The sequence below is a fragment of the Pipistrellus kuhlii genome, unplaced genomic scaffold (assembly GCF_014108245.1).
Source record: "Pipistrellus kuhlii isolate mPipKuh1 unplaced genomic scaffold, mPipKuh1.p scaffold_m20_p_39, whole genome shotgun sequence".
Taxonomy (NCBI): Eukaryota; Metazoa; Chordata; class Mammalia; order Chiroptera; family Vespertilionidae; genus Pipistrellus; species Pipistrellus kuhlii.
The window spans coordinates 3564867-3590952 of record NW_023425539.1 but is presented as its reverse complement, the minus strand read 5'-3'; the positions used below and the strand labels follow the sequence as shown (position 1 = coordinate 3590952).

The following is a 26086-nucleotide window of genomic DNA, read 5'->3' as shown; positions in this document are numbered from 1 at the left end:
GGTAGAGCCAGCCTAGGCCTGCAGGGGGGCACCCAGCCTGGCATCAGCCCCTCCTGCCCCCTTCCCCACACCTGCAGCTGGTGCCTTCCACCTGGTGAGCCACAGCCAGTGCCACCTCTCATTAAGTGATGATTTTACATTAATTACCTTAATTAAGCGGCACTGAGTGCTAATGGCTTGGGGGATGGTGACTGTTCCTAATTACCCTCCCAGTCAGCCCAGAGTGAGGGGCACAGTGTTCTGCGGAGCGGGAGCAAACAGTTACAGAAATAAGGGGAGGGCCCAGCCGGTGTGGCTCAGTGGTTGCATGTCAACCCATGAACCTGGAGGTCACAGTTTGATTTCATGCCTGGGTTGTGGGCTTGATCCCCAGAAGGGGCTATGCAGGAGGCAGCTGATCAATGATTCTCATCATTGATGCTTCTATCTCTCTCTCCCTTTCCCTTTCTCTCTCTGAAATCAATAAAAAAAATATTTTTGAAAAAAGAAGGGAAGGGGTCCATCAGTGGTGAGAGACGGTCCCTCCTCCACAGGGCCTGTCTCATAGACCTGGACCCGACATCCCCAGGGGAGGGCTGGGGGTGCTACCCCAGGATAAGTGTAGCTGCCTGTAGGCCCGTATCTAAGGGCTTTGGAGTGGATGGGGAGGTGGCTGGAAGTGGGGACCAGGTAGTGCCCAATTCCCTGGACTCTTCCTCTGCCCCTTCCCTGTGCTCCTCAGTTACCTTCCTGACTGCCTTCAACAGTCCCTTCCTTCCTTCCTTCCTTCCTTCCTTCCTTCCTTCCTTCCTTCCTTCCTTCCTTCCTTCCTTCCTTTCTTCTTTCCTTCTTCCAACTATCCATCACTCAGTTAGTATGTGGAGGACACATTCTGGGCCCCTTACTCCAAGGCACTGCCCAAGGCACTCACAATCTAGCTGCGGAGATGGGCAGGCGTAAACAGATGGATAGGAGGCAGAGTAATAAGACATGGGATGGGGGATGCCCCAGGCTTTGGGGATCAGGAGAGAAGTCCCAGAGAAAGGGATGCCAGGGTTGAATCCTAAGGGAGGGGATAGCAGGATGGCTCTCCCAGGCAGAGGGACCAGCATGTACAGTTGGGGCTTGAGGGGTCAGCGGGCTTGGCCCATTCAGTCAGTAGCAAGTTGTTTAGAGAAAAGGGGGAGTAGAGAACAAGAGAGGAAGTGGTTCAAGATGGGCCCAGAGGCCTGGCCTGGACTCAGAGGAACCTGGGAGGTGTGGGGGTGGGATTAATTTTGTTTGAGAGAAGTGACCGCCATGTAGGTGAACGAGGGATAGTAAGGACAAGCGTGAATGGGGTGACCAGTGAGGCGGTCACCACATCACGTGGGGGAGGGCTGGTGGAGTTGGAGCAGGTAGTGATTGTGGGATGGAGGGGGCCTGGAGGTTGTGGGGAGTGTCATGGTGATAGAACTTGGGTGTGAGTTGATGGGACTCAGGGAAGAGGGAGAGGGAAGGGCCAAGTTGACCTCACGTTGTCCCGGGGATGCCATCCACATTGTGCGGTAGTTGGCCTGCTCCAGGTTCTTATCAGGGGTCAGTCTCTGAGGAAAGCGTGGGATGCTAAGCAGGTTGAAGGAACAAAAAGGAAGAGCTGGGTTTGGGGCATGTGGAGGTCAAGGAGCCTTTGGCACATTCATGAGGACCTGCAGGCTCAGGTTTTGGGGTTAAGAGAGAGTTTGGGGTTTAAAAGGGATGAGATGGGCCAGGGAGGTGGGAGCAAGAGGCTGGGGCTGTGGGTCTGACTCCCTAGCCAACTGGTCACCTCTCTGATTGTGTGGCCATGTTTGTCTTCCACACTTCTGCACCCAGAGGCGCTGCTCAAGGAGTATTTGCTGAAGGAATGAACGAGTGAGTAAATGAGTGAATGACCGAGTAGCCTTGTATTCTCTCTCCTCAGTTACACAGATTCAGACACCCAACGCCCTGTCCACTGCGGCAAGAGCCCCTTCCTCAGGTTCTCCCAAGCCCCCGACCAAACCCCTGTGGGAAGAGGAGGGGCACACCACAGCCCCTCTTAGCCTAGGACATCGCTGAGGGGAGCAGTAGCCTCTTTGCTTACTGGTCCAGAACCCAACCATGCTTTAGGCCACATGTGTCAAACACAAGGCCCGCGGGCCAAATCCGTCCCGCCAGGCCTTGCAATGTGGCCCGCACTGCGCTGTCATCACTGCACTCCGCTGCGTTTCCATCACAATGACAGTTTATGACTGTTCAGTAAACCATTCGGCTCGCGATTTAGGCTGGATTTTAGATTTTGGCCCCTTCTCTGATTGAGTTCGACACCCCTACTTTAGGCCAATCGCCTAGCCTTGGCCCCAGGGCCCTTCCCTCCAACTGATGCCCTTGAGCACCCCCCTTTCTCCCATAGCAGGTATCTTACTGGAAAGATAACAAACTAGCCCCAGCTCTGCCCCTACCCAATCCAGGTCACTCACCTTGATTTCCACCCCGTAGCCAGGGTAGACAGAGATGTAGTAGAAACAGTCCAGGCCGACATCAGGGGGTGAACTGGGAGCCGGGGGGGAGTCCAGAAAGCCCTCTGGTCCTGAGAAATTCCAGCTACAAGGGCCTGAGAGGCAGGAGGAGACACAAGGCTAAGCCCAGCCCTGGAGAAGTGGGTGCAGCCAAGGCTGATCTGTGTGTGTGTGTGTGTGTGTGTGTGTGTGTGTGTGTGTGTGAAGCCCACCTCTTGGGATCTCTATTCCCCTATGGAAAGAAAGGGACCACCTTCTCTTGAGCACCTTTTGTGTACAATCTTATCCCAGTTCTCACAGTGGCTCAATGAGGCAGGTATTCTTACTGCCATTTTACAAATGAGGCTCAGAGAGGTTAAAGTTCCAAGGGCCTGGTGTAGTTGCTTCCAATCAGGATTTGAACCCAGGTCTATCTGGTTCCAATCTGCATGCCTCCTGCATCCTGGCCCTTGGTATTAGAGGGCAAGGCAAACTGGCCCAGTGGTGCAGAGAGGAATTTAGGGCCCCACAGCTCCCCCATATCCAGATCTGCAAGCCAGCAAGTAGCTGACCTGGTGGCTGGACTGTGGTGATGGTGGTGGTGATGATGGTGGTGGTGGTGGTGGTCTCCTCATCATCCCCTGAAGCCGTGGAGGTGGTGATGGTCCCCTCACTCCCAAGCCCCGTGGTCCGGGACATGACCTCTGGAGCCCATGGCCTGCCCATGTCTCCAGGACCCTCTTGGGTTGGAGTCCATGCTCTGCTAGGGGGTGTAGTACCCAGCTTCTCCCCTGGGCCTGTGGTGGGCACTGCCATGCTGGGCCCTGCAGGGAGGGGAGCTGTGACATGAAGCTCAGGGGGCTCTGACTCCAGGCTCCAGGGTCCTTCCCTGGACAGGGGCTGAGTGGGTGCTGCAGCTATAGCTGGAGTAGGGCTGGTGAAGACCGGGCGGCTGTCCTGGTTGGCCAGGCGGGGAAGGGGACTTGGGGTCTGTGGCGTAGGTGGATCAGGCAGCGCCGGCCTCAGCTCCTCGCCTGTCTCCAGCCCCTCTTGCAGGAACTCTTCGAGCAGGGGGTGGTGGTTGAGCAGCTTCAGGGTGGGGGCGGTTGTGACAAAGTGGATGCCTCGTTCTGGCTGTTCAGGTGTGGGGGCTACTGTCCACTCCCCATCCGTCTCCTCAATGCCTGGGGCCTGGCCTTCCCCCATGGTTGGGGCCTCCGAGGAGAGTCCTGAAATAACAATGGATGATCAGAGGTTCGCCCCCTGCCCCCTGGAGAGCAGCATCACACTCAGTCCAGCAGTAGGAGACTCATCTTGTGGAGTGTGCTCACCATGGAGAATCACGGAACTGCAGCATTTTAGAGGTGGACATGAGATGATATCACATACTTCAAGAACGGACAGGAGATATCCTCTCCCCTCCAGCACTAGCAGTGGACATTACTGTCTATTATTGCACTATTTCCCGTTCTCAGTTTCAGCTCAGAATCCTTCTCAACACAGCACTCCAGGCAGCCATGCTTGATTCCTCAGACCGATGACAAATAAGTATCTGCCATGCCTAATGTAGCTGCCAGGCTTATCGGACTGATGAGCAAACAGCCAAAGAAAGGAGGTGACTTGCTCAAAGTCATATCGGTCGGGTGACCTGAGATGATACCCTTAGCAAGAGTGCCATCCCCACACAGTGACTCTTCTGCCTGCGATAACAGTTCATTTTTTTGTTCTCAGTGAAGCTGCTGGTCACTAGCACAACAAACCTTGATATATTTGGAATTTTATTTTAGACTAGAGGCCCGATGCATGAAATCCGTGCAAGAGTAGGCCTTCAAAGCTGGGGTCTGCTGCCTGGATCCCTCCCTCGCAGCCAACGCGGCTGCAGCCCTGGCTTGGTCCAGAAGGCCTAATTAGCATATTACGGTCTAATTAGCATATTGCGCTTTTATTATTATAGATTCCGTCATGTGTTTCATTGTCTCATTGTCCCATTTCTCTCACTTCTCAGTCATTTCTTTTCTCTCTCTCTCTCACTATATATATCCACATATCTCTATCTATTTCTATCTATCTATCTATCTATCTATCTATCATTTTGCCAGCTCTGAGAAAGCTGGGAGAAAATTCTGATTCTAACGTGTCTCAAAATGGCCGCAGGAAGACTTGAATGGAAACAGGCAGGGCGAGATAGTTTGCAAGGAGAACGTTGGCTCCTCTGCATGTCTGGTGGCGGGTGTCATTCCACAGGCTCACACCCACCCCATGGATTGGCAGGCGTGAGGAAGCGGCAGATGGCTTACATTCTGTTCAGGAGTCTATGGCAGCTCCGATGTGTCAGACAAATGAGAGGAGGGAGGAAATCGGGGTGAGGAAGGTGGGTACAGGTCAGAGGGCTCTCCGTTCCTCTGGGTTTTCGGTGCCTTAAAGCCCGGAGAAACCAGGACCAACCCCTATCTCCCGAGACGCCCACGAAAGCCGCCCATCTGTGCCTAGGCATTCTGTGCCAGGCCCTGTCAACACGGTGCCCAAAGTGGACGTCCGGCCAGGCCCAGACCCCCTGGAGCAGATGGTTGCCAGTGCCCTGTGTCTTTCATCTGAGCCGGTGATGGGAGGTCTAGGCAGTGCCATGCCGGGGCTGTTTTCACCTACCCCCGCAGATGTCACATGGCCGTTGCCAGGTGAGCTGAGGTGATCTCAGCGTGGCAGGAGGAGGAGAAGCCTCCAGGGTTGCCCACTTAAAGACGTGGCCTATGGCTCCCAGGATCAGTACTTGTGGGATTCTTCCCTGGGCGAGTGCAAAGAGATCCTTTCTCTCAGGAAGGGTCCAGAGTGGACACAGCTCCTCCCGCTGGCTGCCAGGTGGGTGCTGGGCAATGGAGCAGAGCTAATGGGCACCTCCCGTCACTGTCGATTGCACTGATTGTGTTATCTGGGGGCACGGAGCACTTGGTTAAATGGGATTGAGATAGCATATCAAACGGGCAAATTGATTCTGCAATCAGCTGCCACTTGGTCCCAGAGGGTGCCACCCACTGTCAGAGACCGTACGATAATCTCGGGGAGACAAGCCATTTCTGGGAAGAGGGCATCTTCAGACGCCCTGGTTAACTGCAATGGAAGCCTGAGGCCCTGTGACACTCCCCCTCCCTACTCCCCTCACCCCACCCCACGGTCTCTCTGCCTGGGCTGACCGAGTTCAAAGGTGCAGAGACTGACAAAGGCGGAGAGTGTGTGATGCAGGAGATGTCAGGGACCCGGATGCCCAGTCTCATCAGGTACCTATTGTGTGCCACACACTGAGTCAGGCTGTTCCCAGACCTGTATTATTTAATGGACACTACACCTCTGTGAGATGAGAATTTAAAAAAAATATATATTTTATTGATTTCTTACAGAGAGGAAGAGAGAGGGACAGAGAATTAGAAACATCAATGAGAGAGAATCATTGATCAGCTGCCTCTTGCACACCCCCACCGGGGATGTGCCCGCATCCAAGGTACATGCCCTTGACTGGAATAGAACCTGGGACCTTTCAGTCCTCAGGCCAACGCTCTATCCACTGAGCCAAACCAGTTTCGGCAGATGAGGATCTTAGTCCCACATTACAGACAAAGAGCCTGAAGCTTGGAGAGGTGAGTGAGGACTTGCCTCTCGACACAGTGATGTAGCTGGGATTTGAACCCGCACTGATCTGGCTTCAAAGCATCAGTCTTTCCACACCAGCCTGCCTCGCAGAAGAGACTAGAGCTACCCAGCAGAGAACATTGCAGCCAGTGGAGGAAGCGAAGGCTTAGAGAGAGGAATGGACTTGTCCCAGGGTTCCTACGGGTTAGAAGTGGAGCTGGGGCCACAGCCTCAGGCATCTGGAACCCGAGCTGAGTCACAGCCAAGCGAGGCTGCGACCCAGGGAGGCCCCACCCCATTCCCGAAGCACATCTGAGTCGGGGACGCAAACCAGAGACCCAACAGCACTGCTCCACAGTCTGAGGCACAGAGTCTCACCTACCCGGGTTCCTTCAAATGTCAACTCTGCCACTTAAACACCATGCGAACCTGGCGAGTTTTTTTTTGTCCTTGGCTATAAAGCGGGTGCTTCAGAGGGGTTTTGTGAGACCCTGAAGCTCTAAATTGCAGTTTCCTGGGGGCACCAAGGAAGAGGCCATAGTGCTGCGAGGCTGGGCAGCCCCCTGCCAGGGTAACACTGAGAGGCAGGCTTCTGGCCCAGGGGGAAGCCTCTCCTCTTGGGATCCATGTTCTTTATTGCGTGGCTGGAATGTGGAGGACAATGTGGTGCCACCCCTGCAAAATGCAGCCACCTTCAAGGCCTGCATGTCTGTGGGGGGCCGCCCACAGCAAGACAGTCCCCATGAGGGTCCCCAACTGCCCGATCCACCATCCACCCAGAGCCTGAACACAGAAATGTACCTCCCCCTTCCCCCCTTCCCCCCTTCCCCGGGTTGGCAGCATCCTAGGGCTGGGGCTGGGAAATACCACTCCCCATTCCCCACCATCGTGGATGCAGAGGCTGCCCAGAGCTTCTCTCTGGCCCCAGCCCTGGAGTGGCCCTGCAGACTCCCGGGCCCTCCCTCTGCATTAGCTCTTAAGCTATGCAAATAGACATCGGAGGGAGCCCTGTTTAAAGTATTTAGACGAAATGAAAAAAGGCTTTCATCGGCACTAATGAGCCATTCAGGATGCTTCCCCGGTGGATTCTCCCTCTCCTGCCTCCTGGCCCTGCCACTCCCCCCCCCCCCCCCCATGCCACCCCTCTGGGGATTGGATGCCCCTCCCCCACAGTCCCAGCTTGGGCTTCCCAGGGAAGGCCTCTTGCTCTGCCCCTCCTCCCAGGGCCCAGCTGGGGAAATGTAGAGCTGAGGGCCCGCGTGTTCTATGCCCTGACAGACTCAGATTAGAACGGGAGGAGGGGTGTCTAGTGAATGTTTGGGGGGGACTGTTCTTCAGAGCATCCTGCTAGGTAGGCGTTATTGTCACTGTCTTATAGTTGGGGAAACCGAGGCTCAGTGAGGCCCAGGAGGCTGCCAAGGGTCACAGTGCAGTGAAGCTGGAATTGGTCTGTGTGGACCAGGCAACAGTTTACGGATGCCATCTCAGGGCCAATGGGGCTGTCCCCACGGGGCTGTTTTCCTGCAGATCTTTCTGCACCTCCCAGTCAGAAAAGCCTCAGGTTCCAATCCTCACTCGCTGACTGACCTGTTTCTTCATCGGTGCACTGGGGACATCTTGAGTTTGGTGCGGATCATCTATGCTCTCATCTGCCAGCCCCACCCCGTCCTCTGCAAGGGGTGCCAGGTATTCCCCTTCCAGGGCCTGAGCAGCTGGCCCTTGGAGGTAGACACAGGAGCAGAAGCCAGAGCTCTGAGGTCAGACTTGGTTCCCTCCTTGTGGTGGCATCAGCTCTGGGATGGGGTGAGGGCGGCAGGACAGCAAGTAGGCACAGGGGAGCCTGGGGGGGATGCAGTGGGCAAGGAGCCCACCCAGCTGGGTTCTGGAGGTTAAGCTGGCCCAGCACAGGGAGAATGAGAATTTAATGGGATCCATTTATTAGCCCATAAAAGTTAATGAGTTTATTCTAGAGGTTTCTTGGCCCCTTTGAAGTTTTAATAGGGGATTAGTGAGGGCCTGGCCCCAGCAGAACCCCCATTATCCTAGAGCCCAAGGGAGGGGAAAAGGGCCCTGGGAGTGAGAGTGCCTGAGTTCCCCAGAGCCAGGGCCTGGTCTCTGCAGTGAGGGTTTCACTGGGCAGCCCCACATACTGGCCTTGAGGGGTCCCAGCTGGAGGCTGGTGGGGCCAAATTGGATCTCTGAAGCCCTAGGCGATGTCCAGTTCTAGAGGTTTCTAATTCCACTTCTACTGGAAAAACTATCCCTACAGCGTCTCTGCATCTGAGGTAGGTTTGTTGCTGCTTGACTACTTATATCAACAGGGAAGGCAATAACATAAGGCTCTTATGACAAATGGAGAAACTGAGACCCGGGGCTGAGATGTGGCTTCTCTAAGGTTCCCTAGAAGATCCAGCAGAGCCAGAATGGACACATTCCTGTGGTCTGAAGCCAGGCAGCTGGGGCTGGTGACAGTTGCTACTACTCAGTGCTAACTGAGTGGACGATGCCCTCAGGACCCTAACATGCCCTCTCTTCTCCTCTCCTTACCCCAGGGAGGTCCCTAGAGATAAGGACACTGAGGCCCAGAGTGGTTAATTAACTTGTCTGAGGTCGCACCGTTAATGAGTGGCCAGTCTGGGAGCAGAACCCAGATGTGGGCAGCTCCACAGCTCAGCTCTGAGCACTGCCCCCACTGGCCCTCAGCTGTAGCTCCTGGGGCCTCCTACTCTCTGCCCACCAGCCTGGCCACCACCAGCTGAAGCACTTGTGCTGGGAGCTCTGCATCTCAGGGTGATGGGGAAGGAAGTCCTGATCGTGTCCTGGAGGGGCAGTTACTAGAGTGGGCACAGAGATACACTCAAAGGGATCGTCTCTTCCTCTTTCTGGCCCATTTGCTCAATATGCCCCTTCAAACTCTCCCCATCCTATCAGGCCCACCCCCTAACCCCGCTCTGGGGAGCCATCCCTGCCTGGTCCGCTGAGTGACAATAGCTCCTTCTCCCGACCTCCTGACGGAACCTCAGCCCATGCACAGCTTGCATTGTTGGACAAGGACCCAGCCTGAGGCATCTCTCTTTTCCTCCATCTCTGGCCACAATAGCTGACTCTTGGTGGTAGGCACAGTGAAGGGTGGACTCAAGGCACACAGCTTCCAAGCTGGGATTTGGCCCTTCTGCACATTAGGCAGGCTCTCTACTCCCCCATGCACCCGCCCTTAGCCAGCAGGGTAGATAGGGATGGGCAGGGGCGGGTCCTGCAGGGAGAAGATAGGCAGCTATCTACAGCAGTGTCCCAGGATAGCCCCAGCTGGCAACTGATGAAGAGTGTCTGCTGGCATTAGCTGACTGGTCCCCTGGCCCCAACTACCCTCCCTTCCCCTGCCTCTGACCACCTCCCAGCACAACCTCTTACTACCCTCTCTTGGTGAGCCCCTGGCAGCCAGTCAAATATGCAGTGCAGCTATGAATGGGGCATCTCGGCTTGGCCAGGCTCCCAGCAAGGAAGTAGTTGATCCTAGAATCTGAATCCTTATAGTCTCTGTGAGCATCTCATCCCTCCCTCATTTATGCAGGTGGCAACTGCGTCCCAGGTCACACAGCAAACATGGGGCATGGCTGGGACTTAGGATATTGGTGCTCAGAGAACATCTGGTCCAACTGCTCTGAAGCATGAGCTCTCCAGTGCTCTGGGCTGGCTATCAACCATGGGCATATATCTCCAGGGACAGAGAGGACACTGCTTCCTGAGCTGCCAGGGCAGCCATCTCCCTCATTGTGCTGCGGTGGGAGGTGGATAACCCTGGACTTTGGCGTCTTCAGGAATGGGGTTTCCTTGCCAGATGGAGGCATGGGTGAGGGTAGTGGGTAACAGGCAGGAAGCAGCCCACTGGTCCTGGTCCTGCCCCTTTACTAGGTCCCTTTGTGCAAATCACTTCCCCAGCCTGAGCCTCTATTTCCCCAACCGTAGAATGGATTAAGTATCTAAGAGCCCTGCCAGCTCTCATATTATAGGATCCCAGGAGCCACAAACAGCTCAGTGAGTAAAAATATTGAATGCTGCTATTTACTGAGAATTTACCACACTAATAGAACCATTCTAAGTGCTTTACCAGAATTAATCCATTTAATCCTCACTATAACTCTGAGATATGAACTTTTATTATCCCGTTTTATAGGTGAGGAAACGGGGGACCCAGTTCCCAGGTTGCCAGTTTTGATATATTATGTTTAAAGCCAGAGGTTGGCCAGCCCCAGCGTGCCGCTGTCTAACAGAACTCTCTGCGAGGGTGGGCATGTTTTATATCTGTGTCCAATGTGAGACCCAGCAGCCACACATGACTATTGAGCACTTGAAATGTGGCTAGTGAGACTGAGAAACAGATTTAAATTTTTATTTCATGTTAATGAATTTATACTTAAGTAGCCACATGCAGTTAGCGGTTACCAAAATGGAAAGCTCAGCCCCATAACAAGACCTCTCACTGCTTGCAGTGTTTGCCACCTCTCAAAGGGAAGAGCCTGGAGTGGGGGTTCCCAGGGAGGAGTTAAGTTAGGGTGGTGGTGTCTGCTCCCCTCCTTTGGACCTGGGAAAACTGGGCACTTGGGTTGGCGAGGGGAAGGTGAGAAGGAGCCCTGGGACTTTAGATGTTTCATAAAGGCCCCAGGCAGCTGGGCCCACCAGCCACTCACTCCTTAGGGAGGATTAGTGGCATCTACCAATGATGTTCGCTTCCCAGTCGTGGCTGAGCACCGGTATGCTGAGGGATGGGTATTTGATGGGCAATTTGGGGAGCTCAGCCAGAGCCAGTGTAGGAGGACTTTAAGGGGGAAGGACAGCCAGGAATGCTTGGCCTTGTGTGATTTGGCCCACGGTGTGTGGCTGCTCCCTGATGACTCCTGATGTGCTCCACTGACTTGCCACTATCTCTCTGCTGTCAAGAGCAACTGGGCCTGCTCTGGCCAGGGTGGGGGACACACTCCCATTTACCTGCTATAGGCCAGGCATGGACCTTCGAGAGAGCTGTCTTCCATTAAAACATTAAAAAAGAATAGTGTTTATTTTTAGAGAGAGGGAACAGGAGAGGGGGATAGAAATAGATAGATAGATAGATAGATAGATAGATAAATAGATTGACATAACATTAATTGGCTGCCTCCTGCCTCCAGGGATGGAGCCCACACTCTGGGCATGTGCCCTGACCAGGAATTGAATATGCAATCTTTTTGTGCATGGGACAGCACCCAATATACACCCAACCAACTGAACCCCACTGGTGAGGGCCATATTTTACGCTTTACATATGAAGGAACTGAGACTGAGAAACAAAGTTGATGGTCCTAGTTCATATAGGAGAAAAGTGGTAAATAAGGGGTTTGAACTGGGTCTGCCTGTTTCACAGGCTGAACTCAATATTTCTACCACACGGAGCTGCTGCTTCATATTAACAATAGAGGCCCCAGTGCACAGACTTGTGCACTGGTGGGTATGGCCTGTGGGGAGCAGCCACTCATCCAGGTCAGCCAATCGCCTGCTCCTACTATGGGAGCAGCTGCTTATCCTGGTTAGTAGAGCAGTGCTATCATTGTGGGAGCACACTAACCACCAGGAAGCAGCTCCTGCATTGAGCATCTGCCCCCTGGTGGTCAGTGCACATCATAGTGACTGGTCGATTGGTTGTTCCGGTTGTTCTGTCATTCGGTCACTGGGCTTTTATATATAGAGATGTGTGTGTGCATGTGAGCATGTGGGCCTGTGTGTGCACATGAGCACGTGTGTGTGTGTGTGTGTGTGTTTGTGTGTGTGTGTGTGTGTGTGTGTGTGTGTGTGTACTAGTAGGTCCCAACAAGTCATTACCATTTGTCTTTGCCCATGTTCACCACACCTTGGAACATGGCTTCACACAGTCCTCAAGGCCAGAAAAGCTCCCAGAAAGGATGTCCCTTTTCCCAAGGCAACTGCTCTGCTTCTTCCTTTTCACTCTGATGCCTTCTTGGACTCCAACCTGATCTTTCCTGGAGCCATGTGGCCTGGACAATCCCTCAGGCTCTGGGTGCATGGAGGGGAAGAAGAACACAGCACTGAGCTATGGCTGGGCCTGCCTTTTTCTCCCTACTGCCCCTCCCTCCCACGAGGCTGTGACCAGGGGCCCGGAGTAGAGGGAATTCCCAGCTAACTGCCACGTTCTCCGCTTTCCAATTTAAAATCTAATATAGTTTTGCCGCTGCAGAGCTGGGGTCTGGAGAGGTGATTAATGAGGCCTCTGCTACAGAGTCACCTGCTGCGCTCTGCACCTTCCCCTGCAGCCTGCGTGTGTTCCCCCTCCTGCCTGCCTGCTGGCCCTGGGGACTTGGGGGTCCCGGCTCGGCCTGCCCACAGTTCCTGCGTCTGGGCAAGTGGTACAGGAGCTGGAGGCTTGGAGTGGGGGTTGGGAAGAGAAAGGAGCTGGCAGCGGAGGTGGGGATAGTGGAATCGACCCCCACCCTTGGGAAGGCTGAAAGGAGTGGAACAGTGGGGGCCTCCTTTGGCACCGCCTCCCTCACTCACAAGGTAACTAATCAATTTACCATGCTCCACCAATTATGCCAGCTCTCAGTAGCGTGGTCAATCAGGGGACAGATAAGGCCCCTGAGCTGGTGCTCAGGTCAGTCCTCCCTTAGCACCAACAGCTCCTGCCACCACCTTGTCAGCAGCAGGGATCATATTTCTCTGAATGAAAAATCTTGGAAATGTCAGCTGGGATGAGGAAGGCTGTGAAAGCAGGAGCTGCATTCTCCCTGGAGCTAGGACCAGGGCTGGCTCAGTCCAGCCCAGTAATGAAGTTGGGAGCAGGGAGTGATTTAAGGAGGAGCAACCATCCCTTCCATCCTCTTATCTCTGCCCAGCTCTAAGCATCTGCCAAGGACAGTCCTTCCCAGTCACTGAGCCCAGCAAGACAGGGCCATAAGGTGTTAGGGCTTGAGATCAGGTACCATCTTGGGCTCCTGATCAGCAGCTCTGAGCTGCTGCCTCCTCCCAGCCCCCACCCTGAAGTTCAAAAGCCAGCTCCCATTGAGGTTGTCCCAGCACCTGTGTCCACATCTGAGATGAATGACCAATCTGGTAGTCCCAAGATTTGCCTTCATATATTTTTAAAAATATATATTTTATTGATTTTTTACAGAGAGGAAGAGATAGGGATAGAGAGTTAGAAACATCGATGAGAGGAGTCATCGATCAGCTGCCTCTTGCACACCCCCCACCGGGGATATGCCTGCAACCAAGGTACATGCCCCTGACTGGAATCGAACCCGGGACCCTTCAGCCCACAGGCTGATGCTCTACCCACTGAGCCAACTGGTTTTGGCTCCCCCCATATATTTTTTTTTATTGATTTCAGAAAGGAAGGGAGAGGCAGAGAGAGAGATAGAAACATCAATGATGAGAGAGAATCATTGATGGGCTGCCTCCTTCAGGTCTCCTGCTGGGGATTGATCTTGCAACCCAGGCATGTGCCCTGACTGATAATTGAATCATGATCTCCTGGTTCACAGGTAGACGCTCAACCACTTAGCCATGCTGGCCAGGCTGTCTGGCTTTTTACTCAGGTATTTTAGAAAGTCTTTGGGTGGGTGGACAGAGAGCCACAGCTCCTCTGTTATCAGTGTCCAACTGCAGGGGCTAATGGAGCCTCATGCTAGGTAATGCTAAGGGTGGAGGGTCCTGGCAAGGTGGGGGACTGTGCTCTGTTGACTTGCTGCCTTACTTCTGTATGGCACTAGACCCCAGTCTCATCTTTACCTGCTAGTCAGGGTTTGCTGAGCATCTGGTGGGCGTGGCTGTGTGGGTGCATACATGCAAGTATGCAAGTGTACATATATATGCATGTGCTTGGGGCGGCATGAGATGGGAGGTGGGGGATGGAGGTATGAGAAAAAGAACTAGGGAGAGATTAAACATTTTCCAGTACCTACTGTGTGCCAGGCTCTGCTGGTCCACACTATCTGATTAATCTTCCCCATCCCACAGATAGAGAAATAGGATCAGAGAGCTGAGAGAAGAGGTCTAGCTGGGCAACCATTAGCCCAGGAGACTGACCTGGAGCTGTCCCTGCCCTGCAGAGCCTTAAGACAGATAGGAGGACAGAGGCAGGAACAAAAGTCCTCTGAAAGCAAGGGCAGCTTAAGCCCATAGGGCAAACACCGACTCTGAGGGGGCCAGGGCTGCTTCCTTCTTGGTCTCTAGGTTCAGGCTCCTTGTACTGCTATACCCTAACCCTCCAGCTGGTGTCGGTTTTCAGATCAGCTGGGACAGTGATGGAGTGGAACCCAAAAGCCCTAAGAGTCTGGAGAGTAAGGAGTTCTAAAGGGTGGCCTTTTGGCAAAGTTGAGCCTTAGCAAGAATCAGAAACCCCTCTGGAAAGTGCCAGGGCGGTACTAGAGGTCCTTGGGCGGGGTGAGGTGGGAGTCTCATCCAGGTATGCCTCCCTCCCCCTGACTTCCTGACACTTTGGGCCCTTTTCTGCCTCTCCAGCTTCCATGGGGGAGACCCAGGAGGTCTGGCCTTACTTCCAAATGGCCTGGGGAACAGTCACTGGAGGCCTGAGCTCTGTCCTTAGGGACTTGGAGGTGGCAGAGGGAGGACAGCCTGGGACCTTCTCCCGTCTCAGGTAAGTAAGTAGAAGGAAGCCTACCCTGCCCCAGAGTGTGGGCCCCGCGCCTGAAGTCAATCCCAGGATCCCCTTGCCACCATGGCCTTGTTAGACTGAGGGGAAAGGGCCTTACCTGCCCAGCACCTCAGCCTGTGAGGCTCCCCCGGCTTGGCCTGTCCACAACCCCATTTCCCCTGCAAGTCTGAGTGGGGGAGGGGAGGGGTGCAGAGCTGCTAAAAATAGCAGTGGCAGCTCCAGCTATGAGTCTCCTTGAAGGATCAGTAGAGCCTAAGAGTGGAGAAGAAGAGAGGAAGGCGCTCTGGGAGAGGGACAGACAGGCCTGTGCTGGGGCCTGCTGTGCTTACACCAAGGACCACAGTCCCAAGATACGGAGACAGAGGGCACAATATGTAGGGACATGTGGACACAGACACCCCAGGAATAGGTGGACAAGCAGGGCAGAGATGTGCACAGACATGTCTACCTGCATATCTGGGGCTTCTCCCTGAGACCCCTAGGAACCCCAAATAGGCCCAGTTGGTGTACCTCCAACCCTTCAGTCTTCTCTCTTACCCTAACCTTGCTTTGACCTCCAACGACCCTGCCAGTCTTGGTGTGTGGACACCTTGAGGTGAGAGTGCTAGGTCCCCTTCCCCTTCCCAGTCTCTTCTGGACTCTTCTGCTTGAGGCCCAGAGCAGGGAAGGACCAGGGGCACCAGAGGCAGCATCAGCATTGCTGATGCAACAGGGACTAGACTCGGGGCACCACTCCGGTGGCTGGGGCTTCACGAGCACCACCTCAACCTGATCAGCAGGCGTCTTCCGAGCCTGGGCTGGCAGGCAGTGGGGGGAAAGAGGGACGTGGGAGGGGGGTGGCCAGACCCAGTAGGGCAGGGATGGGCTCTGCCAGTAGATTGGCAAGAACTGAGTGGGCAGTGAAGGAAGAAGGACAAAGAGGGCTGAATAAGCAAATGCACAAATGATTTCTTGACCTCTCGTGCGTGCTTTGTTTGGTTCCTTTGCCTGAAGTTGCTATGGGCTCTTCTGTTCTCAGAAGAAGGTGACTCCTCCATCTACTCCATTTCCTCTGATCAGCCAGAAAATAGGACAGGAGGGAGCCTGCCAGCTGCCAGACCAGATGTTTCAAACCACCCTTGCTGGATGTAAATGATGTCTAAGACAATGCCCATAAGAGCAATGAGGCAGGAGGAGGCCTTTAGAAAGACCCCGAACCCAACCTTCATCGCTCTGCACTTCTAGTCTCACCTTCCTGGTCAGACCTGGACCAGCTGACTCCACTGTCCAGCCTTGGGCTCTTCCAGCTTCTGATCCAGCCCCTCCAGCAACTACCCGAAAAGCAGCCCCTCCTGCTGATGGACAGCGCTGGCTGCTGGAGGATCCACCCTTCAAACAGGCCTTCTGGCTTCTTTCCAGTACCAACCCTTCTGATTTCCTTTGCTCTTGATGCTATTCTATGGAAGAGGTGGGGCAGGTACCACGAAACCCAAGGAAGCTGAGGCACGGGAAGGAGACACAGCTTGCCCCAAATCACTCAGCCAGTAAGAGCCAATATTGGGTTGAAACCCTGGGGTTCTGGCTCCCTGACCAGTACTCTTTTATTTTATTTTTATTCATTTTTATTTTATTTTTTAAAATAAATCTTTATTGCTCAGATTATTACAATTGTTTCTCCTTTCCCCCCCATAGCTCCCTTCCACCCGGTTCCCACCCCACCCTCTGCCCTTACCTGCTCCCTCCTCCCCGCACCATTGTCCTCATCCATCGGTGTACGATTTTATTTATTTATTTATTTAAAAAAAAAATATTTTATTGATTTTTTACAGAGAGGAAGGGAGAAAGATAGAGAGTTAGAAACATCGATGAGAGAGAGCCATCGATCAGTCACCTCTTGCACACCCCCTACCGGGGATGTGCCCACAACCAATGTACATGCCCCTGACTGGAATCGAACCCAGGACCCTTCAGTTCGCAGACCGACGCTCTACCACTGAGCCAAACCGGCTTTGGCTCGGTGTACGATTTTAATCCAGTCTCTTCCTGCAACCCCACATTCCTTTCCCCCTGATAATTATTAATCCATTCTCTTTCTTTGCCTCTGATTCTATTATATTCACCAGTTTATTCTGTTCCTCAGATTTTTAATTCACTTGATTTTTAGATTCACTTGTTGATGTATATGTATTTGTTGATCATAATTTTTATATTTTTTCTTCCTCCTCCTCTTCTTAAAGAAAACCTTTAAGCATTTCATATAATACTTGACCAGTACACTTTTAATTATATCCTTCCTATGGGGCTACACCCTCCTCCTGACCCACAACTTGGCTCCCCACACTGCACCCTCCCAGGCTCTGGATCTCCCTAGGCACCTGCTGGCTGGTGGGACCCAGGCCAGATACTCAGCAGGTGGCTGCTAGGGGGACAAAGGAACTGGTGCTCAGCTGCTGGTCTGGGAGGGAGGGAGGAAGAAACTATGGAGAGGAGGAAACTCTGGACTGGGAGTGTGGAGGGGCAGGGCCTGCCTCTGTGCCTTTAATAAGGATCCAACATGCAAAGCGGGGTAAAACAGCATACAAATGAGCATCTGTGGGAGGTGGTGATCTGTGGCTCAGGCACATTTCACAGTTCTGCCCTCTCAGCCCGATGACCAGCTGGAAGGAGGGTCCTGAGAGTAGAGAGAGGAGCTTGTGGGGAAGGGAGGAGTGGGGTACTGGAGGAGATGCTGAGGATGATGCCAGGGTACAGGCTGGGCCCCTGGGGACTGCACTGGTGGAGGGAGAGGCCCATTGTATGGATTCTGCAGCACATGTGGCTTGGTGGCAATAGGACCCTGCACCTGCTCTGCCTTGTTGGGGGATTAAGAAACATCTAGACTCTGCAGAGAAGGGAAGAGCTGTGGGAATGTAGGCCCAGGGATCCCAGAGGCTTGCTGGGCCCTCAAAGACCAAAAAGTGAGACCTCTTGCTAGAGATAAAAAACAACAACTGAGGCCCAGAAATCTCTTCTTGGCAAGAAATCTCTTGTTCTTAGGAAGGTGAGTGTCTGGACCTTGTAGGTGCTATTGGCATCTCATTTAATTAAAATCAGAGGGTCCTAGGTCTAGCTGGGGAGGCAGTCACAGCTGAGCTTATTAAGAAGGCAGCTCCTGCCGAAACCGGTTTGTCTCAGTGGATAGAGCATTGGCCTGTGGACTGAAAGGTGACAGGTTCAATTTTGCTCAAGAGCACGTACCATGGTTGCGGGCTCATCCCCAGTAGGGGGTGTGCTCTTAAGAGGCAGCTGATCGACGATTTTCTCTCTTATCGATATTTCTAACTCCCTATCCCTCTCCCTTCTTCTCTGTAAAAAATCAATAAAATATATTAAAAAAAGAAGAAGAAGAAGAAGAAGAAGAAGAAGAAGAAGGAGGAGGAGGAGGAGGAGGAGGAGGAGGAGGAGAAGAAGAAGAAGGCAGCTCCCTGGCTAGCCTGAGTTTCTGAAGGGCAGAGATTATGTTGTTTTCCTGCCTATGAGAGTACCTGTTAGGTGCTGAATAGAGTGGAAAGGATGGATGGATGAAGGATGGACAGGCTAAGTTCCTGATGGGAACTATTTAGTGTCCAGGGGGCAGAGAAAGCTCTCTGGGCTGAATGCTCAGGAAAAGAGAGCACGGGAGAACCGAAATAAGCCAAAGGGTTCAGAGCAGCATGCTAGGTATGGAAAAATGCCTGAGCAAAAAATGACAGATGCACAAGGCATATACAGGGCCTAGGGGTCACTCTAGCGTCCTCACCCAATCTCTCTGTTGTCCCCCTTCCCACACCCACTCAGTTCCTTTTTGTCTCCTGGCAGAGCCCCTGGTCCCTGCTGGGCCAGCCAGGACCTCCCACCCCCATCCCTTCCCGCCAGCCTGCCTGCCAGCAAGACTGCAGACTCTGCAGCCGGAGTCCTGGATTGTTGTTGGAAAAGTGGCAGGTTTGTTTGCTCCGGAGCCCGCCGAGAAATCTCAACAATCAATGGCCAACAACACTGCCGGCGGCTTCGGCATCGATCAGCCCTTCTATGCCAGGGTTGGCAGTTGGGTATAGGTAGGCAGGCTTGGCACCTAGCCCATCCAGGAGCTGAGCTTCAGGCAAGCTTGGGTCTTCTCATCTCGGGACTGGGGCTGAGGGGGGCTGAAGGGGGTTAAGGGGAGGGGGGGCAGCCCAGGATGCCAAGACTAGAGTGACTGGGCCTATCATTCTCCAAAGGCTCCCGAAGGGTGAGAGGATGAGTCACCCAAGGTCACTGACCTCTGGATCAAGATTTAGGGTTCACCTGACTCCCAGCCCTGTGCTCTACCCTGGTCTCCAAGTGTCAGAAGGAAGTTTTATTGCTTTGCTACTAAGGACTGAGCAAGATAACATGTCTCTAATCTACAGCAGTAAGGACTGAGGGTAGACATCAAGAAGATAAGCCACTGTCATCACCAGAAATGTGCTGGAAGAAAGTTAGGGGCCATTTATGTCCTGGGTCTGTCTGGCAGCATGGGCTTGAACTGGCCTATAAAATGCAGATAATAGCTTCTATCTCGTAGAATGATATGAGGACTAAATGAATGAATGTATGTAAAGCACTTAGTACAGTGCTTGGCCCATAGTAAATGCCCAGTGAATGTTTGCTATGATGGTTGCTGCTATTTTATTATTGCTGTTATTGTCATTATTAGGATAGTGATACTCTCCCGGGTTCCCATTTGCCTCTACTGCCTGAGGCTCTGCCTCAGGCTGGCAGTTGGGTGTAGGTACCAACTGGCTAAAGCCAGGTTTTTAAAAAATGGGCAGGCAATTTGGAGGAGTCTTATTGGCTTGGGACCCAGAATAACTGACTTAATCTCTCTGAAACTCTGTTTTCCCATCTGTAAAGTGGGGGATAACTTGTCTCTTGTTGTATTAAATAGAAAAAGAGTGTGGAAGGTTTGGCTCCTGGGTGTTCTGGGCCACACCTCACATCTGAATATATGTTTGTGAAGTGAATGAACCCTAGATGGGTGGACCCCAGGGACTGTTCTTTTAGGAGATGTGAAAGATTTGTGGGCATGAAGTGTGGCCCTGAATAATATATTAACCCCCACCTTTCCTTCATGAGCAGGACTGGCTCAGAGCTGTCCCCATGGTTTTATGCAGGTCCTTCCAAGCTCTGTGAGGGTGTGTGAAGCTGAGCTAAATGAGGGGGCTATGAAGCCAGATGGCATGGGGTTGCCTTCCCCTTACCTCCGTCCTTAAGTTCATACAGGGCATCCCAAAGGTCGTGGGTAGGGATTGGAGAGGGGAGTCAAGAGAGCTGGACTTCAGGCTTAACTCTGCCACCATGCAACTCTCATGAGTTTATTCAATATGTATTTAATGTCTGCCAGATGCTGCCACTGGGGACATGAGCAATGGTAGCAGTAAGAAGTGGCTGCGGGAGGTGTTAGTCCTCTCAGAATGGCCATCAGCACCCCGTCTCCAGGCCACTTCAGGCTGATGGTGTGACACCTTAATTTGTGGAGGAAAAAAACTAAGTAAAGGCTATAATTGCCAGTAGGGATAATTGGTCAACCGTTAGGAAATCCATGTAAAAATAGTGTGGTTGTTATGCAAATTCAGCTTCAAGAGGCAGTCTCAGCTGCCACACACCCACTGCTCACTCCTTTCTAAGTGGGCAGCTGACCCTAAACTTCTCCCAAATAGGAATTCTGGAGCTGCCCCAGGATGGAGGGGGGAGAGCAAAACAGACGTGGTGGCCTGGAGCGGAGCATCAAGCAATTATGTGCTCATGACCCAACACGATGAGTACCTTCATGGGGGAAGCCAGGGGATGGTGGGAGCACAGGAGCCCCCTAACCCAACTGGAGGTCAGGCGAGGCTTCCTTTGAAAACCATGTCACAGATGGTTCATATGTGCTAAAGAATTACATGAAGTGCCTACTAAGCCAAGACCTATAGTAGGAGGTGGAGTGAGGCAGGTTGGCCCAGGGGGAGAAAAGAATTCCAGGCAAGAGCCCAGGGCTGTTGAGAACATGGCTAGTTTGGGGAACTGATTGGTCTGGCTGGGTGAGTCAGCTTCCTGCTAGGATTAGTCTGGAAGAGACCTTGAAGACCTCCTAGTGTCTGTTGTCCACCTCCAAGCTAATGCCAGGCTGGGCAGCATTTCTTTCTGCCTCCCCCAGCCTCTTACATACAGATCCTGGCTCTTCATCCCTGAGAGGAAGCTGAGAACCCAGAAATCTGCATGACTTGACAGCCCGTGGAGGCCCTGGTGCGATCTCAGTCGTGGCAACCACCAGAGTGGTGCAGCCTTACACTGGATGTTGCAGAAAGTAGAGACCCATAGGCCAGCTGGCGTGGCTCAATTGGTTGAGCATCAACCTATGAACTAGGAGGTCAAGGTTTGATTCCTGGTCAGGGCATATGCCCAGGGTTGCAGGCTCGATCCCCAGTGTAGGGAGTGCAGGAGGCAGCCGATCTGTGATTCTCTCTCATCATCAATATTTCTATCTCTCTCCCTTTCTTTTCCTCTCTGAAATCAATAAAAATGTATTTAGTAGAGACACAGAGAGGACCCAGGCATGCCTGAGGTCACACAGAGAGCTTGGACTCTTAACCGTCTGGGCTGAGAGTTCCCTTCACTAAAGTAACCTCCACCTGTAAAGGCTCTTTTCCACAGTCTTTCTTGTTTGCTGGGTGGGGTGCCTTGCTCTGATAGTTCTGCCCAGGTGGGGGCGCAGCATCCTTGAGCTGAGCACAGCCTGGCAACTGGGCCTGAAAGGGCTTGGAGAGTTGGGGACAAGGAGGGTGGGAGGAGACTGGAGGGATTGGGCACGTAGGGCAGGGTGGGAGGAGGGGCTAAGGAAGCAGGCTTTCTGATATGCCCTCCACCGTTCAGGCAGCCATGGTGGGAGGGGTAGAGACGCTCTAATTAAGCCCAGTTTCTAATTAAGCCCAGCCCCTGTGTCTCTTCGATCCCCATTAGCTCCCCATGGTGTCCCCAAGGCATTTTAAGCTGCCACCCCGCTGAGGACGCTGGGACCGCTGCCAGGGCTTGCCAAGCCTGAAGAGCTTAGGCCTGTGAGGGGCAAAAAAATCAACCCATAATTCCCCTCCGTCCGTGGCAGTTTCTAGGTCCTCCAGTCTCCTCAGAAGCACAGGAGAGCCTCCTGCCCACCATGTCAACCTCTGGGGCTCTGTGTGGAAACTCGATTGGCTCCCATGCAGTCTTGTCGCCAGCACCCACTTTTTTGCCTCCAAAATGCCAGTCTGGGGGCCCGGGAGCAGGGCTGGTATTGGCTTTGGCTGCAGCCCCCCAGATTCAGGAATGTTCTTTCAGAACCCTGAGCCCAGCACGGAGTCTGCAGGAAGCAGCAATTACCATTTTAGGTTAAGGCAGCCCGGGTGTGTTAACCCTTGTGGTGCTGGATGCCAAGCCCTCTTCCTCCCCTTCTCTCTCCCCCTCCGTACATCATGCTCCAAGTTCTTGGCAGAGTGAGCAGCCCCTCCTTGTCGTCTCCTCCCTCCCTCTTTCCACCAGGCACTCAGAGTTCAGAGAGGTAGAGCATCCCTTTTAAGGTCACACAGCCACGGAGGCGGCCTCTGCCCCTGGAGACTCAACGACAGCCCTGTCTCTGCCACTACCACCTTGGCAATCTCCCCAGGCCACATTCACACATGCAGCGTCTAATTAACTTTATTGATATTCAAAAATTAGGAGAATGACTAAAGGTAATTACTCATTAAAAATCATGAAACTGACACAGCAGGCCCTGGCGCGGGCACCTGCACGGTGCTGCCCCTCCTGCACCGCTTTCCTCCTACTTGTGGCAGGATCTTCCGGGCCCTTCTCACAGGTTGGGAGTGTGACCAATAGCCCCTGACACCCTCCCGGCTGGGAACAATTAGCCCGGCAGCTTTGGCGTGGGGGTGGGGGAAGGTGTGGAATAGGGGACTGAATTGATCAGATTGAGCCAGGCCCGGAGACCTCTTTCCCTGCCCGCTCCACCTCCTGATTCTGGGCTGTTCCTGGCCGTATCCCAGGGTCAGCGTACCTTGGTCTCTGTGAGAGCAAAGCTCTAAGGGCCCTTCTTGAGGCCACGAGGCTGCGGATGCACCGCCTGGGCAGCAAAGGCTCACAAAGGCTCACAGCCCTTCAGCCTTCTCTTGACTGCAGCCCCAGGAGCTCAGAGACAGCCCAATACACTGACCCCAATGAGACGACTTATTATAGTAGCTCACCACCTGGGACCTCACACCTGCTGGGAGGGAAGAGGGCGCCAGGGCAGCCCAGGTGCAAGCCCTCTCTCCTCAGGCAGGGCACTGCAGGGCTGCTTCCTCGTCTCCCTTAAGGAGGGAAAATAAAGATGTGCCCCTACGTACATATCCCGTGGGCAGGTGGCCCCGCAGGTATTAGAAAGGTCAGGATGGGTCAGGGAGGGACACTGACCAGTGGTACACAGACCCTCAGCCACAGAGTGGACTCTCACCCCTCACTCCTCACCCTCAGGAGGGCTCCCTGGACTCCTGGCCACACCAGCCATTCTCCTGGAGACCCGCAGGCAATCTCACCCAGCCCTGCAGCGAGAGAGCTCCCTGGCAGAGGCTGCACTGCACACTGGCATTCTTACACACTCCTCACACCTGCTCACAGCCGAGCTCTCACCCAACATGCAGACCTCCTGGAGCACAGACACCCTTGGGCCCTCTACTCCAGACACGCTGGGCCTCGATTACATTCACACTCAGACTGACACACCCACACACAAGGCTCCGGACTACACGCAGGGGAGGGGGCACACACCGGCCCTGTGCCCCAGGAGAGCTGTCCAACGACAGTCCGGTGGGATCCCAAGACAGGTCCTAACTCCTGGGATAGCTGGGCTAGGATGCTGGCTTCCCCTCCCGGTCTGCCCCAGATGGGGTGGGGCTTAAGGGGCTACAACCCCCTTAATACGAACACACAGGTTCTGAATTCTGGGCACCAAGTATGCACCCTGCGAGGCCAGCTAAGGTGTGGGGTGAGGACACCCGCCCAATGCCAGGCAGAATGCAACTGGAGCCAGAGGCTCAGAGGAGGGTTTCTGTGCCCTGGGGCCGCAGAGTGAAGAAAATTGCCATCCAGGGGCTGACTCTGACCCCAGCCGGCTGCCCTGACCTCCAAAGTGGCTTGGAAAGACTGAGCATGGAGGTTTAGAAGCCTCTACGTTCTCCCTCGTCCTACAAACCATACCGGGAAAGGCAGCAGGTCCCAACTTCAAGCAAGGTCCCAGCCCACCCGGATGCAGTGGAAGAAAGACCTGGGCGTCGGTAGCTTTGGTGAGCGCTTGTGTAAGCCCAGGCAGCTGGTCCCCTGTAGATTCGGAACCCTTTCTTCCCAAAGGCACAGAACCCCCACCTCTCCCCAACACTCCCTCAACCCCGGACAGACCAAGTTGGAAATCGAACTGCACTGCTGGTGGGGCCTGGGGCGGTAGGGTGGGAGGCAGAGTCTTCCCACATAGGGTGGGAGGGAGCTGAGCCCGAGGGCTGGCCTGAAAGGAGGAAGAACTCTGGACGTGTGTGTGTGTGTGTGTGTGTGTGTGTGTGTGTGTGTGTGTGTGTTTTCACGTGCGCGCGCGTGCATGAGCGCGCGGGAAGGACCTGGGGAGGACAAAGTGTCTATCCCAGGACCTCAGCCGCCGCAGCCCAGGGCCCAGCGCGAAGCCGGTTGCCGGGCCCAGAGCCGCCGACTTTCCCTGGAATTGCACACGAGATTCCGACTCCGGCGTGGCAGCGGCGAGACCGAGGGAAGTGAGCGACGTCCCAACTCCGGGTCCGGCCGCCATCCCGTCCGGTCCCTCGACCATGAGGGGCGCGAGGGCCTATGGAACCGGCGGCAAAGAAGAGCGAAGTTTGGAGGGCGGCGGGAAAGGCGGGACCGCGGCCGCGAGCAGGACCGTCCAGCCCCAGCGCCCCGTGGCCTCCCTCCCCGGAGTGGCGAGGCAGCGCGCGGGTGAGCGCGAGAGTGAGTGCGGGGTGGGGGTGGCGTGATGAATTGCAGCAGAGAAATCCCATTAGATCCGGGAAGATGATTAAAGGCGAGGTCTCGGCCCGGCGCGAATGGCGGGAGCCGCGGCAGCTTCCCGCCCGCGGAGCCCGCTGAGCCCGCGCCCCGCCCGGCTTGGCCGGCGCGGGGGCAGCGCAGCCGGCGGAACAGCCAGAGGCGCGGAGCAGGGCGCCGGACAGTCCTCCCTTCCCACCCCGGGACCCGTCCTCGTCCCCGTCCTGCGGCCGGACGCCGGGGTCCCTTACCGTGAGCCAGAAGCGCCAGCAGCGAGGGCAGGAGCAGCAGGGCTGCCGGGAGCATGGTGTTGGTGGCAGCCGCGCCCGGGTCCGGGCCGCGGCGGGAGGGCGGGGGGCTCGGTGGGGCGCGGGGCGGCGCGGGGCACAGAGCGGGGTCCGGCGGGGAGAGGGAGCGGGGCCGCCGCCGTCGCTGCCGCCGCCAGCGCCTGACAGAATCAGCACCACGGCCAGCGCCTGGCGTCGGCGCCGGGGATCGCCGAGCGGGCCTGGGGGCGGGGGCGCGAGAGGAGCGGCTTACCGTAAAGTCTCAAGCAAAGGCGCAGAAGACCCAGCGGCGGGAGCACAGGGCACCGCTGCTTCCAGCTCCGGGGAAGCGCTGCCCTGCTAATGTGGGCACGCGGCCCCGCCCTTCCGCGCTGCCCACGCCCAGCCAAGCCCAGTCACCCTTTCCCTCATTAGCAGCCTGCCAAAGAGATGGGGTTCTAACTTGATTCTCCACAAGCGAGCATCCTCTTCCCCACACTCCCCACCTCTCCTCCTCCTGGTACCTGAGAGTACCGAGGGTGACCAGGGAAGAAGACCGCGAGTGAGGCAGCGTGGCGAGGCCCGCACGCCTTGTGACAGCTCAGTCCTGGGCCGATAATGAAGATGGCTTTGAACGTACAAAGGACAATAAATTATTACTTTGCGCTCAATAAATGCCAGGGCTCCAGGCAGCTGCATCAGCAGCAAACTGTGCTCACAGAAAAGCTTAATTATCCTGATATTATAGTTAAAAGCCAGTGGTACTTGTGTCCTGGGAAGACATTCTTCATTTGGCAGGAGGCGACCTGGGCCAAGCTGTGGGCAGCTGAAGGTAGTGTCCCTGAGTCCCCATGCAGCCCTGGATCTCCAGGACCCTGCCTTGACAACTCCCCACCCTGACAGGATCAGAGAAGACACGTTCCAGCACGTGAGAGCCAAACCTTTGTGCCTACGCCTGCCCAGGTTCCTAGGGCTATTTGACATAGAGACTTGAAGGAGGCTCAGGAGGGTAGCCAGAACACTGTACCATTCAAGGACATGGAGAA

The 26086-nt window shown here is 54.5% G+C and overlaps 1 protein-coding gene across 3 annotated transcripts in view; it reads right to left on the bottom strand.

The window, feature by feature from the left end:
- Positions 1–25290, bottom strand: part of SEZ6 (seizure related 6 homolog) — a 45906-nt gene extending 20616 nt beyond the window's left edge. For 2 of the 3 annotated variants that reach the window (XM_036408606.2, XM_036408607.2), the window contains exons 1-3: positions 25026–25289; positions 3050–3706; positions 2460–2593 (exon numbers count right to left, since the gene is read on the bottom strand). In XM_036408606.2, the coding sequence (XP_036264499.1) occupies positions 2460–2593; positions 3050–3706; positions 25026–25080 (846 nt within the window). In that variant the 5' untranslated portion in view covers positions 25081–25289. Of the gene's footprint in view, positions 1–2459; positions 2594–3049; positions 3707–25025 lie in introns of all 3 variants that reach the window. The other variant, XM_036408604.2, reaches the window with a different exon arrangement.
- Positions 25291–26086: the final 796 nt, after the last annotated feature.